Here is a 15,811-nt window from a genome sequence, read left to right on the forward strand (position 1 = left end):
AAGTTTTTTTGACTAAGGTCACCCAGTTAGAGAACAGAGCTAGCATAATGAGACTCCTTTTCCAAGGCACTCCATAAAAGGTAACGTACAAAATGCAGGATCAATTAGAAAACTAAGAAACCATAACCAACAGCCTATTTCATCCTTTGAAATCTCTCTCTCTCTCTCTCTCTCTCTCTCTCTCTCTCTCTCTCTCTCTCTCTCTCTTCTCTCTCTCTCTCTTCTCTCTCTCTCTCTCTTCTCTCTCTCTCTCTCTCTCTCTCTCTTTCTCTCTTTCTCTCTCTCTCTCTCTCTCTTTTCTCTCTCCTCTCTCTCTCTCTTTCTCTCTCTCTCTCTCTCTCTCTCTCTCTCTCTCTCTCTCTCTCGGTGTGTGTGTGTGTGTGTGTGTGTGTGTAGGTGTGTATCTCTGTCTCTGTCTCTCTTTATGTATATGTATGTATGTATATGTCTATATACTCTATCACTCTATTACAATTACTATATTTTTTAAAAAAGCAAAATACCTTGAAAACACAGTGAAATGTAACTCATTCAATTATCATTACATTGAAGATGATACAATGCAGGTTGAATCCTAAATGAGCATGCTTTGTTGGGAAGAGCATTGTATAAATAGAAATTAAAATTAGATTATGTAATCACTTTACAAAAGGAAATTTTAATTAATTTTATCCTTTTTAGTTTTAGATGACTTGGACAACAAACTAGCTCAGGAACAAGCCCTAAGTTCAGCAAATACAAGAGCACCAATCCACTGTGGACTTGGAGCACAGATCCGTCCTTTTTACAACACTGGGAGCAGAAATGGCAGTCTCATAGTGGGACATAGAAATAATTATGGTGAAACTTCGACTTCATCCATCTATGACATCCTAAGACCATCAACTCCTAGAGAAGGTTTTAAAACTTTCTCCTATAGAACAAAAACCATTTATGATATATATGGTACAAGAGAACACACAGTCTCACAAGAGAAATATGTGCACAAGACTTTTGGCAGTTCATCTTTGTGTTCTGATAGAATACGACCCTCAGTCTCTCCTACTTTAGGACATTTCACAGCAAATAGTCTACATCTACCATCCCACACTCAAAGGAAGAGTGTTTTTATACCAAGGAGCCATCAACAAAGTCCAAGAAGAACTCCTCTGTCATCCATTGTATGGAACAGGCCACATTCTCCTGGAGATATTCAGGACCAGGAAGAGTTTCCAAGGGCACAGTCCCCAATGGAAGTTGACCCTATCCATCAGGATACATATCCCACCAGGCCTCAAGAAAGTAGGAGATATGAATTTTATCGTTCTAGTAATGCATACCAAAGCATTAGGCCACATGCTCCCAGGGATAGAGCAACCAGTCCTGAGTCACTTGAGAATTCTGAAAATATGCCCCTCCACCAACATGAAAACAAATTCTCAAGGTTGTACTACTGGAATACCATTGGTCCTAGGGGACTGAAAAAATTTGGAGGAAGTCCTTTTCAGAGCAAAAAAGAAGATTCTCCATTCTTGACCAACTTTTACCAGAGAAACAAAGAATTCACATCTTCTGACAGAGACTTCGAAATGATTTCGACTGATATAAATGAGGGGTCAGCTGTCCATAATAACACTTCTGTACCATATCAATCTTGGAGAACAAATTTCTTCAGAAATCAAGAAGAGTCAGTTCACAGGGACTTAAATTTGCAAACATGTGTTGCAGAAGACATGGAAGTCCTATCACAAGATAATGGTAACCAAGCAGTCTTAAATAAAAGATATGAACATTTGCACACACCCTCCATGGATACAACAGAAAACAAATTCTGGATTGCCCCAGATATTTACTCCCAGAGTCAAGTCAAACCTGGTATGCTAGTAACTCAATCGAAATGGCCTCCAATGGAAGCAAATGCCAATTCAGAACCCAACTTACCTAAAACCACTCAGAATTTGTCATCCTCAGACTCCCTCCCCTTAATTTTACAGAAAACAGAAACCCCTCCAAGTTCTAACATCCAGAATACTGCCACTAGACTATGGGACACCAAAGGGGTTACTGCTGATGAATCTGCCTCTCTCCCTTTAAGAAGCCAAATAGAACTTATTGAAACCAATAGTGATTCTGTCTCTGTTGCCAGAAACCAATCAAACACTGGGATCCCTGAGTTGAATCCTGAGAAAGATTTGACAGAATCTGTATCAGAAAATGTAAGGCAAGTAAACAAGATGAATGAGACAGGCCAGGCAGACAAAATGTCACCAGTTGTTTCTCAATCAATAGTTACTGAGACTACACCTGATTATCAGCAGTGTCTTTCTAGGGACTCAGCCACCTTTTCCAGCAATAAATTTGTTTTTAATGCATCTATCTCTAGGAGTTCAAAAAAGCCAACTGGAGTCTTTGGCAGAAGGGATATTTCCAAAATTTACATTTCAAACAGAGATAAATCAAATGCACTTAAAAAAGAAAAAGATTCTATTGCAGAAAGAAAACCAGATTTGGGAACTTCACTTCCTTTCTCTCAGGAAAACAGAACATCGTTATCTTTTCCCAAACAAAATCAAGGTTGTCAGCAAGAACCTGGGATAAACAATGCTGGTATTACCAGCATAGAAAAGGAAGAGTGGAAACTAGGAACTGCCAATGATCAAACCCTAGAGCATCCTAGAGAGTCATTTCTTTTAGAGTCTGAAGATATTCAATTAAAAAATGCATCAGTCCCTTCTGTCAACTGCATCAAGATTGCTGAAAATCAAGTCCTATCAGACCATTCCCTAGAATCATCACCAGATGATGGTCAAGGTCCTCCATCATCTTTTTCTCCCAATAGCCCTTCCTTGGCTTCTTTAGTAACTCCCTCTGCTACTTCATTAAGTTTCACATGTAATGCATTAGCAGAAGAGGAAATTTTCTCAAAAAAGAGTCTTCTGGGAAAAGATCCATCTCAAGGGGAAAGTGAAAAAAATACCTATTCTGGTAACAAGAATCAATGCAATCAGTTATCACTCAGTTCTTCAGAAAATCAGGCTCCTGGGGATATACAAGGACTTGATCATCACAAAGTGAAGGATGCTGATAAATGCCATCCAAACCATCCTTTCAGTCTTGGGAGAGGAAAGGGGAAAATAAGGCGCCGGGTATCATGTATTGAGGAGTTAAGCAAATCAGGAAGTTTCTTGAGACAGGAGAAAAATGACAGTCGTGACATAGTCCCTGATCAGAGCAATTCCCAGTCTTTTGAGCCCATTGACATTTATTGTACCTTCCCAAGAAAATTGACCAATTTTCTAATAAATGACAATATAAAGTCAGAAAATAAGATAATGTCCACCTCATTTAGGAAGGGGCCCCCTCCATTCCAAATAAAGAACATGGAAGATCCACTAGAGAAATGTTTTTCAAATAAAAACAATTCCAATTCTTCTGAACCAGATAGGGAATGCCCTCTGGACTCTTCCCCTTTAAGGCCCACATCTGTGGAGATGATGACAAACATTAGAAACATAGCACCTTCTTCTATTAGGAAAGGACCCCCTCCATTTGAAATCAAAAAGACTCTGTCCAGGCCCTTCGTTACATGTTCCTCAGGTAGAGGGGACAGAAGAGATTTATGTTATGGCCTAGAGACAGAGCCTTCTATTCTAACACCAAGGCCTGAGGAGCTGATCTCTACCACCCAGGAAAACAGCCCATCAATTAAGGATTGTTCTCTACAACCAGCCAAATATCATTCTCATGCAGAAAGTTTTCAAGTCCATTCTGAAAGTCAGAGCAAAATAGCTTCTTCCCAGACAGATGATTTTATAAATACATTTTCCCTCCCTGATGAAAAACATTCATCTTTTCCAACAGATGTGTCAGTAAAGCAAAGTGGAAAACACCTACATAAATATAAGACAACAAGCACAGTTACTGTTTCTGGTGATGAAGACAATGTAAAATGTCTTGAGGTGGTTTCAATCTATTACACTTTACCACGGAAATCCAACAAAAAATTATATGATCTCCTTAAAAGTGACACACAAAGTATATGTTTCTCCCCAGAATCAACTATAGTGGGGGATGCAACATTGCCTATTTCTCTGGGAAAAAAGAAGCTCAATTCTTCTTCAAAATCATTACCAGGAACACCTACATCTCCACATGCATCTGTTAGCAGCATTCAATGGAGAAAGCATTCCTTCTCACATGACATTGAATCAGCATCTGCTTTACAGTCACCACATAGTCCATATACTGGGGCAGAGAAGCCCTCAGCAGAGACATTACAAGGAATGGACTTTAGGTTTTCTCAGTTGGTTGAAGGTATTTCTCATTGTAAAGAAGAATTTAATACTACAAAGAATGATTCAGCTAAAACAATCTCGGATGATTTACAAAGCAAAAGTATGGATACCTTTTCTTTTATTCCTGGCCATCAAAAGGAACAAGAAAAATGGCAAAAGCACACCAGACATATCCCTGACTCACCAACAATGCTTTGTGATAAATTCGTTAAAGAAGGAAAGCTTGAAAATCCTGAAAAGTCCATTAAAGTATATGAAAGAGGGAGTCCTGTCATCCATAGTCATTTGGGAGATGATGCTAGTGACAGACCTTGCATAGGAGAAATCTTAGGAAAACATGGAAATTGTCCTCATGAAGAAGTTAATGACAAAATACATTCATTACCTGCAGCTATATCCTTCTATGATGATTTGAGAGAATTACATCCAGAAACTGCTAATGGGAAACTTAAAACAGATGACCAGAAAATAATTGAAAAAACATATTCTGCTTTGCAAAGCAAAGATTTATCCCTTCCTTCCAACTCTCTCAAATTTCAGCCTGAGAAATTGAACTGTAAGAGTCAACCTGACTTAGAAAGATCATTGATGGAACCAAAGGAAATATCTCAAGGAAGTGTTGCAGATAAGGATTTAATTATGTTGAATAAAGTAGGAGATGCCCAGAACACAGAGGCTAAAGAGAAAATGCAAGGGCTGGCATGTGATCAATATTCACCTCCCAAGACAGCAAACGAAATTAAAAATGACTTGGATTGCACCAAAGAAAAAATCAATTTAGAGAAAAGGAAAAATAGAACTTCTGTTAAACAAAAACTGGCAGCTTTATCCAAAGTCAGCAGAAAATTCTCTACAAAAGATATGAGCTCCAGAAGGCACATTGCTACTATTTTTCCACAAGAGGAAGTCAATCCTAATGCCAGTGGTTTATCTATTAGTAAACCAGAAATGTCTCCCCTTTCAGCTGACTCCACCCTCAAGATCCCAGAGTCCACATATGAATACAAGAAATTAGGTCCTAGTGAAACTGAGAACTTTGCATTTCAAACAACTAAAGTGAGTAAAACTGAGACCCCTCCCCAGCCTCATTTAAATTCCACCCAGAAACTTGCCACTTATGGAAGTGAGCAAAAAACAATGATCAACAATTCCAAACCAAATAAGAACCAGGTGAGCACCACAAACTCTGAAGATGAAATGCTAACAGAAAAAGGCAAATGCCCTCAAACTTTGGGGACAGCATATGAAACTATAGCCCAATCTATACTTTCCAATGTGGGGAGAGAAGATTTTTCTGATGAGCTAAAAAGGTTCCCATTTGATTCTAAAATTTCTGAAGAAAGAATCCTGCCACCCAGCTCTTTGTCACAGAGAAAAAAAATTTCATCCCAAGAATGGGAGCCTGACTCAAATCTCTATCGTTCCAAGAGTTTAAAAAACATAAATGTGCTTAGTAATCAGCAAGAAATAAGTCAACCTCAGAAAATCCGTGAGCGCCATTTTTCTGCACGTACTTTTTCTGACAATGCCCAGAACAGATGGAAACTTGGGAATGAATTTCCTGTCCAAAGTGGGTATGGAAGACGGTTCCGATCTTTTTCTGAGCTCTCTGGCTGTGATGAAAATGACAGCTGGGGTCTGGGAAGTGATAGGACCAGGGCTCCTGCTCCCAGGTCTACAAGTTCCATCTCCAGACCAATTGACTATGGGATTTTTGGGAAGGAACAGCAGCTGGCTTTTTTGGAAAATGTAAAGAGATCGCTCACGGAAGGGAGATTGTGGAGGCCAAATTTACTTAAGAATACCACTTTTCTAACAAATGATGCGAGTCATCCTGCTAATAGACCCGAGTCACTAACCTCCAGTTCTCCTGACAGCAAAATACCAAAAGATGGTTTGTCTTCCAAGGGGCTGCTTAACATCTATCAGGACGAACTTGAGGTACATTCAGAATCCGACACGGATACTACTACAGATGATGAGTACTATTTGGATGAAGCTGAAAAGGAATCAGAACTCTGAGGTCTCTTTTCAATAAAGAGAAAAACTTTTTTTTTTTTTTTTTTTAATAGCCAATTGTTATTCCTTGGAATTCAGGTTAAATGTTGTTGTAAATAGCATTTTGATCATGAGAACTTAAGAGACAAAAGACCTAGACTGGGCAAAGTGATCTAATTCCTCATTTCCACTACACACCTGGATTCAGCATGAACAACTCTGGCTTGTTTTTTTTGTTTGTTTGTTTTTTGCTGCTTACAGATAAGACAAATGCTTCTTCAGGAGATTTCACACTTTCCCTGACTGCCCCTGATAGGACTGCCATAGAGGGAGTATGTCATTAGATTTTTTCATCTTCTCTATCTTTTCATCTCCAATACAGCTTCTAATTTCTTCCCCCAAAGATTGATATTGCTAATCATCCAGCAATCTCATGTTCTATTCTCTTAATATTACTTAAAATGATAGAAATTATGATAATGATAAGCTATTATTTCCCACATAAAAGAAGATGAGTATTTTGTCATCATTTGAGGACTTTATGTTTTGGGAAGGGGGGAAATATAAGACTAGGTTCTTTTTTTTTTTTTTTTTTTTTTTTAATTAACCTGATGTGTTCTTATAGAGTTGAAGACTAGAAGAATGGGAGATGATAAAGCTGACGATTTATATATAAGAAACTGAATTCATTTAGGTGCAGCATGCTAGAGCAGGTACTGAAGACATGCAGATCTATGTTCCAATCCTGTCCCTGATTCTAACTAGGTGTATATCCATGAGCAAATTAATCAATCTCTCTGAGTCTCAACTTCCTCATTTGTAAAATGAGGATAATATTACTTGTAGGATCCACCTCCCAAAGCTATTGTGAAACTCAAATGAAATAAGGCATGGGGAGTGATTTTCAAATGTTAAAGTTTCTATGGAAATGCCAATTATCACGAAAAGCCATCTAGGAGTGAGTTAACTGAGTGAACCAGGTGAGTTAATAGAGCAGGTCCAGGATGTGGCCAGGTAGATATGATGTATGATAGTGAATTAGTTGCATCATCTTTGTCTGTGAAAAACCATGGCAAGCAGGTATTTCTATCCTAAAACTGATTTAATTTTGCTGTAACCTCGGTAATTTTTTAAAAGTTTCCAAATTTGTTTCCAACTTTCAATATTTGTGAAGTTAAGACTTCCAAAGGGCCACACAAGTATTGAGACAGGGCATTAGCTACACTCCTAAAATGCTGCCCATCCTAAGTAAAACTTCAGGACTCCTACATCTCTATACATCTAAATGGTGCTGAACCATCAGATTCTTTTACTCTGGCACTTACAAAATCCTGACACTTTGGTTTCTTTCTAATTATTTGCTTAGATTGGAGTAGGATAGATAGCTTCAAATAATTATAAAAGGCAATGCTACTAAGGTAAGGATGGCCAAGGTAAAAAATACTGTGGTATAGATAGAAAACTACTTCATAGATCTAAGATCTTGCTTCCTTAACCCAAAGTTGTATTGGTTCCTGTTTAATAGGAAACCATTTCATAGGAACATATATGAAAATCCTTTCATATATTTTCACAAATTCCTTTTATCGTCTGACTGATAATGAGTTTATATTCTATATCCACTTCTCTTTTTCCTGAAAATATTTTCTTGTCTGTTTTTATTCTCATATCTTCAGCTAATGTTACTTGTTGGTAACATACTTCAAGATTCTAGGAATGTATGATTATGAGAAGGAAGTGTATTATAATTAATATGTCTTTATCTCCATCTTGCCTGTAAGTACAGTACAGGCTTTTTTGCCTCTTATATTCCCAGGAGTCTCAAATGTAGGAAAATAGAACAATTACCACAAATTCTGTTCTTAATTTGAATCTGAAATCTAGTGTCCCACTGAAGACTTGAGAACATAGCTAAACCATGTTTTTTTTAAGTACAGAGTAAAACACCAAATGTTTGAATTTTTAAAATTTTAAATTCAAGTGTTACTAGAACATGAAGCTGAACATATATTTATTAAAATTCATATGTTTTTTCAGTTGTCCTTTTTCTGCCCTACTACTGCTCATTTTCTTGTTACAAATCCGTATAGAACATTAAGAATAGATTTTTGAAATGCAAAAGAAGCCTAATACTCCACAAAGTTGAAAAACAAGTCTTCTTTGCCTTGCTAATTCTATCACTATAAATGAGGCTGAATCTCTGTCACACCACATGAAATGAAGTTATGGATTTTGAAGTCTAGAGTGTAACCAAAGTAGTAGATTTGGGGATTAACAGTTATTCTTGGGCCTGAATTCTCTGCATTGGCCATCTATGGTCTAAATCTTTCCGTAAGCTAGCTTTCAGCTTTATTATTTGCTGTTAAACCTGATTCTGAAGTCACAAAAACAGATTTATAGAAGGTACTGTTCTCCTTCTCTCTTTGTATTTTATATAAAATACTTCGTTAAAGAAGTGTAGTTATTTTATATGTATTTTAACATACAAATTGCTGCTCTTAAGATATCCTTTTTGGTGTATATAATTTATATTAGTCCTTTTTATATTCCAAACTTGTTTTCTAAGAAATATTCCATGTCAAAATAATACCTGTGTACAGATGGACCAATCAAAAGGGAACACTAATGTGCATAGTTATAAAACAATTATTTTATGTACATGGATAATGAACTCTTGGAGTCATGAGTCATAGAGCATATGGCTGATTTAATACAGGCTTCATTTGATCACATTTTAGAGAAACTACTTTAAATGGATCATTCAGTATTATGAAGCTAATAAATAGTTAATAAACCCATAATTCTATTAGGTTGTCTGATACGACAAGCAAATAGAATAGTCAATCGAAATTCAACACATACCTGCACTGAAGCTAGTAGTGGGAGGAAGTCAAACTTATACAATGGTAAGAAAGCTACTTAGAAGTAAAATTCTCAAATGAAGTAAATTATTATTTTTTTTGGTCATGCCATAGGACAAGGCAAACAAATCTTATTAAGAATAGTAGCATTATTATTTCAGAATAATAATTCTATTTGAATCTATAGCCAGGTCCCAATTAGTGCAAATAATGAATCTCTTGAAGTGTTTACATTAAAATTCTCACTGGGCTAGAGGCAATTATGATATTTTACACACTTTGAATAGTGTAAATTTGAATATATGAGACCCCCTAGAGAATTCATTATTCCCACTAATCATGCCCTAAGCTATATCATGTACATATATATGTATATATGTATGTGTTTGTATATGTGCATGTTTGTACAGGTGTTTTGTTTTCTCCAGCTTTGTAAATTTACATAGTCACTGAGGTATAACTAATTGCTGAAACAAATAAGCCTTAACGCACTTTTTCTGAAACTTTTTCTAGTGGTCATTTATATGCCATTGCCTCTAAACCTTTTCTCTAAATATGTCAATGCCACAAAAAAATGTAATATTAAATAAATTCTTGTTTTCAAATAAATGGGCTAAAAGATTTGAGTGTTTTATTTGGCTTTTATTTCTTTTCGGAATTAATAAAATTTGAGTGAACTTCAGAAAAAACTCAAAATAGGTAATATTATTCAAATAAATGTTTCTATTAAAATGAAACCCAGTCTTTCCTGTTCTTATGGTATGTTTCTATGGTGGGATTCTTTTTTTCTTTGCAAGTGTATTTTTTTTTTAAATAGTAGAAGCACTTCTAATGGGGGGCGGGGGAGGAATGGCCGTCTTCATTCTAGCTCTCCCCTCTGACCAGGAATCCCAAACAAAGAGCTTCACCCTCTAGAAAGTGCCGGCAGGCAGCAGCATCCCAGCCCCACTGCCTCTGCTCTCACAGGTATGGTGGCCCCTTCTCACACAGCCGAGTCTGGCGTTCTTAATCAGCTGAGGGTCCTTCATTCTTTCTGGACTCAGACCTGACTCCACAGTCTGGGAGGTGAAAGTCTCTGTAGTTCCTGCTGAGGCTCCAGCCCACAAACCCAGCTCACTCCAGGGTTTCCTACTTGGTGTTTGTGTGGAGCTAACCTGAGGTGTTTGCATTTCATACGGGTTAATCCCAGCCTTAGATCTTTCTTCAGATCTTGGTGCTGTCTGGAGGACACCTGTTCTACCCCAAGTCCTCTCATTTGTCACCAGTCTGTTTGCCCTAAGGCACAAATTTATTCTATTTGTGGGGAAAATCTGGAGAGCTTGAAATTTACCAACCTACTCTGCCATCTTCCCAGAATCCTCCCTTTCATAACTTTTTTTATTTGTTTTTTTTTATTAATTTTTAATTATAAAATTATAAAAAAATTTTTTTGACAGTACATATGCATGAGTAATTTTTTTTTATAACATTATCCCTTGTATTCTTTTTTCCAAATTTTCCCCTCCCTCCCTCTATTCCCTCCCCTAGATGACAGGAAATCCTATACATATTATTACATGTGTTATAGTATAACCTAGATACAATATATGTGTGTAAATCCAATTTTCTTGTTGCACATTAAGTATTAGATTCCGAAGGTATAAGTAACCTGGGTAGAATGACAGTTAGTGCTAACAATTTACATTCACTTCCCAGTGTTCCTTCTCTGGGTGTAGTTGTTTCTGTCCATCATTGATCAGCTGGAAGTGAGTTGGATCTTTTTTATGTTGAAGATATCCACTTCCATCAGAATACATCTTCATACAGCATTGAAGTGTACAGCGATCTTCTTGCTCTGCTCATTTCACTCAGCATCAGTTGATGTAAGTCTCTCCAAGCCTCTCTGTATTCATCCTGCTGGTCATTTCTTACAGAGCAATAATGTTCCATAACATTCATATACCATAATTTACCCAACCATTCTCCAATTGATGGGCATCCATTCATCTTCCAGTTTCTAGCCACTACAAAAAGAGCTGCCACAAACATTTTGGCACATACAGATCCCTTTCCCCTCCTCAGTATTTCCTTGGGATATAAGCCCAATAGCAGCAATGCTGGATCAAAGGGTATGCACAGTTTGATAACTTTTTGGGCATAGTTCCAAATTGCTCTCCAGAATGGTTGGATTCTTTCACAACTCCACCAACAATGTATCAATGTCCCAGTTTTCCCACAGCCCCTCCAACATTCATCATTATTTGTTCCTGTCATCTTAGACAATCTGACAGGTGTGTAGTGGTATCTCAGAGTTGTCTTAATTTGCATTTCTCTGATCAGTAGTGATTTGGAACACTTTCATATGAGTGGATATAGTTTCAATTTCATCATCTGAAAATTGTCTGTTCATATCCTTTTACCACTTATCAATTGGAGAATGGCTTGATTTCTTATAAATTAGGGTCAGTTCTCTATATATTTTGGAAATGAGACCTTTATCAGAACTGTTAACTGTAAAAATATTTTCCCAATTTGTTACTTCCTTTCTAATCTTGTTTGCATTAGTTTTGTTTGTACAGAAACTTTTTAGTTTGATGTAATCAAAATCTTCTATTTTGTGATCAATAATGATCTCTAGTTCTCCTCTGGTCATAAATTCCTTCCTCCTCCACAGGTCTGAGAGGTAAACTATCCTATGTTCCTCTAATTTATTTATGATCTCGTTCTTTATGCCTAAATCATGGACCCATTTTGATCTTATCTTGGTATATGGTGTTAAATGTGGGTCCATGCCTAGTTTCTGCTATACTAATTTCCAGTTTTTCCAACAGTTTTTTTCAAATAATGAATTTTTATCCCAAATGTTGGTATCTTTGGATTTGTCAAACACTAGATTGCTATAGTTGTACCCTTTTTTGTCCTTTGTACCTAATCTGTTCCACTGATCGACTGGTCTATTTCTTAGCCAATACCAAATGGTTTTGGTGACTGCTGCTTTATAATAGAGCTTTAGATCAGGTACACTTAGACCACCTTCATCTGACTTTTTTTTCATTACTTCCCTTGAAATTCTCCACCTTTTACTCTTCCATATGAATTTTGTTGTTCTTTTTTCTAGGTCATTAAAATAGTTTCTTGGGAGTCTGATTGGTATAGCACTAAATAAATAGATTAGTTTGGGGAGTATTGTCATCTTTATTATATTCGCTCAGCCTATCCAAGAGCACTGAATGTGTTTCCAATTATTTAAATCTGACTTTATTTTTGTGGCAAGTGTTTTGTAATTTTGCTCATATAATTCCTGACTATTCTTTGGTAGATGGATTCCCAAATATTTTATACTCTCGACAGTTGTATTGAATAGAATTTCTCTTTGTATCTCTTGCTGTTGCATTTTGTTGGTGATGTATAAAAATGCTGAGGATTTATGTGGATTTATTTGTATCCAGCAACTTTGCTAAAGTTGTGAATTATTTCTAATAACTTTTTATTAGAATCTCTGGGGTTCTCTAGGTATACCATCATATTATCTGCAAAGAGTGCATAACTTTCTAAAAAAAAAAAATTCTTGAGTGAAGAAAAGTGTTAAAAACATGACTTAATTGAAGTACAGCAAGTACATTGTATGAACATATCTAGGTTGTTGCTTTTTAAATAAAGATTCAGGAGACCTAAATTAATCCTCATTTTGCCACTAACTTTGAAAAAGTCCTTTTACTTCCCTTTTTCTCATTTTCCTTTTTAAATTTAAGAGGTTAAATGGGATGAACTAAATTGACATTTCTACAGAATGTGAACAAATTGAATTTTATTTAATTCTTTTTGAAGCTGAATTTGAGGGTCAGTTCAATTTGACTGATGATTGTTAAGAGTCTACTAAGTGCCAGCTGCTAAGGATACAGAGATTAAAAAACAAACAAACATGGTCCATTGTTCTCAAGGAGCTTAAACTCCAAAAGAGAAAATAAAGCATGTCAACAAATTAGACATGGGATACAAAAAAGCAGTCTTTATAGGTGATAATAATCAAACTAGCATTTATCAAATGCCTATTTGCCTGCTACACACTGTGCTAGACTCTGTGGAGACACAAAAGTGAGATAGTCCTTGCTCTTAAGAATCATACAGTCTAATATTTTTTTTTCTTTCCTTCTTTTTTTTTTTTTTTTTTTGAGGCTGGGGTTAAGTGATTTGCCCAGGGTCACACAGTTAGGAAGTGTTAAGTGTCTGAGACCAGATTTGAATTCGGGTCCTCCTGAGTTCAAAGCTGGTGCTCTATCCACTGCGCCACCTAGCTGCCCCTATACAGTCTAATATTAAGGGAAAATATTTTCACAAATTAACACAGAATATGTACAAAATAAATGCAAATTAATTCCAAAGAATACAAGGGATATCAGGAAAAGCCTCTTAATGCTGAGCCCTGAAAAGAAGTATGGGTCCCAGGAGGCAGAGGTGAGGAGTGACATGGCCAGACAAGTATTTTAGGAATATCAGTTTGGCAACTGATATGGAGAGTGGATTGGAAAGAAGGAATGGAGATAGGAAAGGTCCTGATAAAAGACAATGAGGGCCTGGAAAATAATGAATGGAGAAAAGAAGACAGATTTGAGAGATGTCATAGAGATATGGATAGAGGGGGGTGAGAGAAAAGTCAAAGATGCTTCCTAGGAAATCTGAATGAATAGAATGATGAGGCTTTAACAGAAATAGGGATGCTAAGAGGAGGGGTGAATTTAAAGGGAAAATACATGGATTCTGTTTTAGACATGTTGAGTTTAGGATCCTTCAGGAGGCATCAGTTGGAGCTTTTTAGAAGGTGGTTGGAGATGCAGGTCTAAAGGTCAGGAAAGAGAAGAGGGCTAGTTTGTTTTAAGGAAGAAAATAAATAACTTTTAATTTAGAACATCTTTAAGAACCTCATGGAGTAGGCCAGATTCGAGTTAAGCTCTAAAGAGGTAGAGTTAGAGGTTAGGGGGAAAGGCATCAGTTCCAAGGTGAGATGATTGTATGAAAACATATAGCATCATAAAACTGGATAGAATAAGGGGATATGGACAAATTCAGTTTTGCTAAGATATAGAACAAATGAAGAGAAATAGCATGAGTTCATGTTGGAAAACCAGATTGGAGATAGATTTTTGGAAATCTTTTATTATCAAGATAATGAGTTTGTGCTTTATCTTTTTATTCATATACAACCCTAACTTTTCTACTGACCTCTAGTCTTCCATTTCTAACTGTCTAGGGAATATTTTGAACTAAATGTACTGTAGCTATTTTTTAAATTCCCAGTTGTTTATATTCTTTGATATTACTTTGCATTTATTTTGTACATATTCTGTGTTAATTTGTGAAAATATTTTTCACTAACATTAGACTATATGATTCTTAAGAGCAAGGGCTATCTCACTTTTGTATATCCCCAGAGTTCTAGCACAGTGCTAGCAGGCAAATAGGCATTTATTTGATAAGTGCTAGTTTGATTAATTGATACCACTCTGTACTATAGTACAACGGTCCTCAAACTTTTAAATAGGGGACCAGTTCACTGTCCTTCAGACTGTTGGAGGGCCAGAGTATAGTAAAAACAAAAGCTCACACTTTGTCTCCACCCCTCAGCTCATTTGCCATAACCGGGCAGGCTACAAACGTCCTCAGCCAGCAGCATCTGGCCCGAGGGCTGTAGTTTGAGAACCCCTGAGTATAGTATATATATACTATAATAATATATATTTACATAGTACATGTACTATAATAATTCTGGCAAGTTCTAGGGCAATTGTAGAAATGAAAAGAGATGAAATGTGAAAAATTAATGTCTAGACCTTAGCAAATGAGTAAACATAGATGAGGAATGAGAAAACTGTCAAAAGTTGACTATAAAGTTTGAAGCTTTGGTAGAAGATCATAATACCATCAACAGGGTCAAAAATTCAGAGGAAGAGCAGAATAAAAGTTCAGCTTTTGATGTACTGAGTTTGAAGGATGTTGGAACTGTAATATTTAAAGTCTTAGAGAGGACTGAGGTCAGACTATATAAGTTGGAATCATTCTACCAAGAGATAATTATTGGAGATAGATGAGATCATTAATGAAGAGAATGTGAAAAGAAAAGAGAAAAAGGATGGAGCCTTGGATGATGCTCACCTTAAAAGAGAAGGAAGCTGTCAGAAAGAACTGTAAGAGAAGTATGTTGTTAAAGAATATCACAAAGAAAGAATCATCATGGCAGTTTTCCTGATTAAATTAAAGTTACTTCTATAAAAATGAAAATTATAGCAAAAGTCTGGACTTACTTTTCTAGGACTAAACCAGTTATATCTCCCCCTCAGGGACTGAGGGATATATGTAAGGAATCAGGGAAGTCTTTCTATGATGCCATTGGGTTAAGTCTCCATTCTGGTGTCTTTCTTCCACTATTTGTCTTCTGGGTGTTAGTACCACAGTTCAATTTAACCAATTAAATTCAATTAACCTTTACAAAAGGATATTTAATGAGAAAAGACTTTAGATTATAAATAAAATCCATGAGGGAAAATGCTATCCATAACCAGATAAAGAACTGATGGATTCAGAATGCAAATTGAAGCATATTTTTTCACTTATTTTAACCTTTCTTGTTTTTTTCCTTTTGTTCTATTTCTTCTTTCACAACTGTGATTAATATGGAAATATGTCTTACATAATAGCACATGT

General features: G+C 36.3%; 1 protein-coding gene across 4 annotated transcripts in view; it reads left to right on the forward strand.

Annotated features, from left to right (window-relative positions):
- Window positions 1-9,754, forward strand: part of EXPH5 (exophilin 5) — a 102,647-nt gene extending 92,893 nt beyond the window's left edge. For all 4 annotated transcript variants that reach the window (XM_074304324.1, XM_074304325.1, XM_074304327.1 and 1 more), the window contains one exon: window positions 682-9,754. In XM_074304324.1, the coding sequence (XP_074160425.1) occupies window positions 682-6,296 (5,615 nt within the window). In that variant the 3' untranslated portion in view covers window positions 6,297-9,754. The remainder of the gene's footprint in view (window positions 1-681) is intronic.
- Window positions 9,755-15,811: the final 6,057 nt, after the last annotated feature.

The sequence above is a fragment of the Sminthopsis crassicaudata genome, chromosome 3 (assembly GCF_048593235.1).
Source record: "Sminthopsis crassicaudata isolate SCR6 chromosome 3, ASM4859323v1, whole genome shotgun sequence".
NCBI lineage: Eukaryota > Metazoa > Chordata > Mammalia > Dasyuromorphia > Dasyuridae > Sminthopsis > Sminthopsis crassicaudata.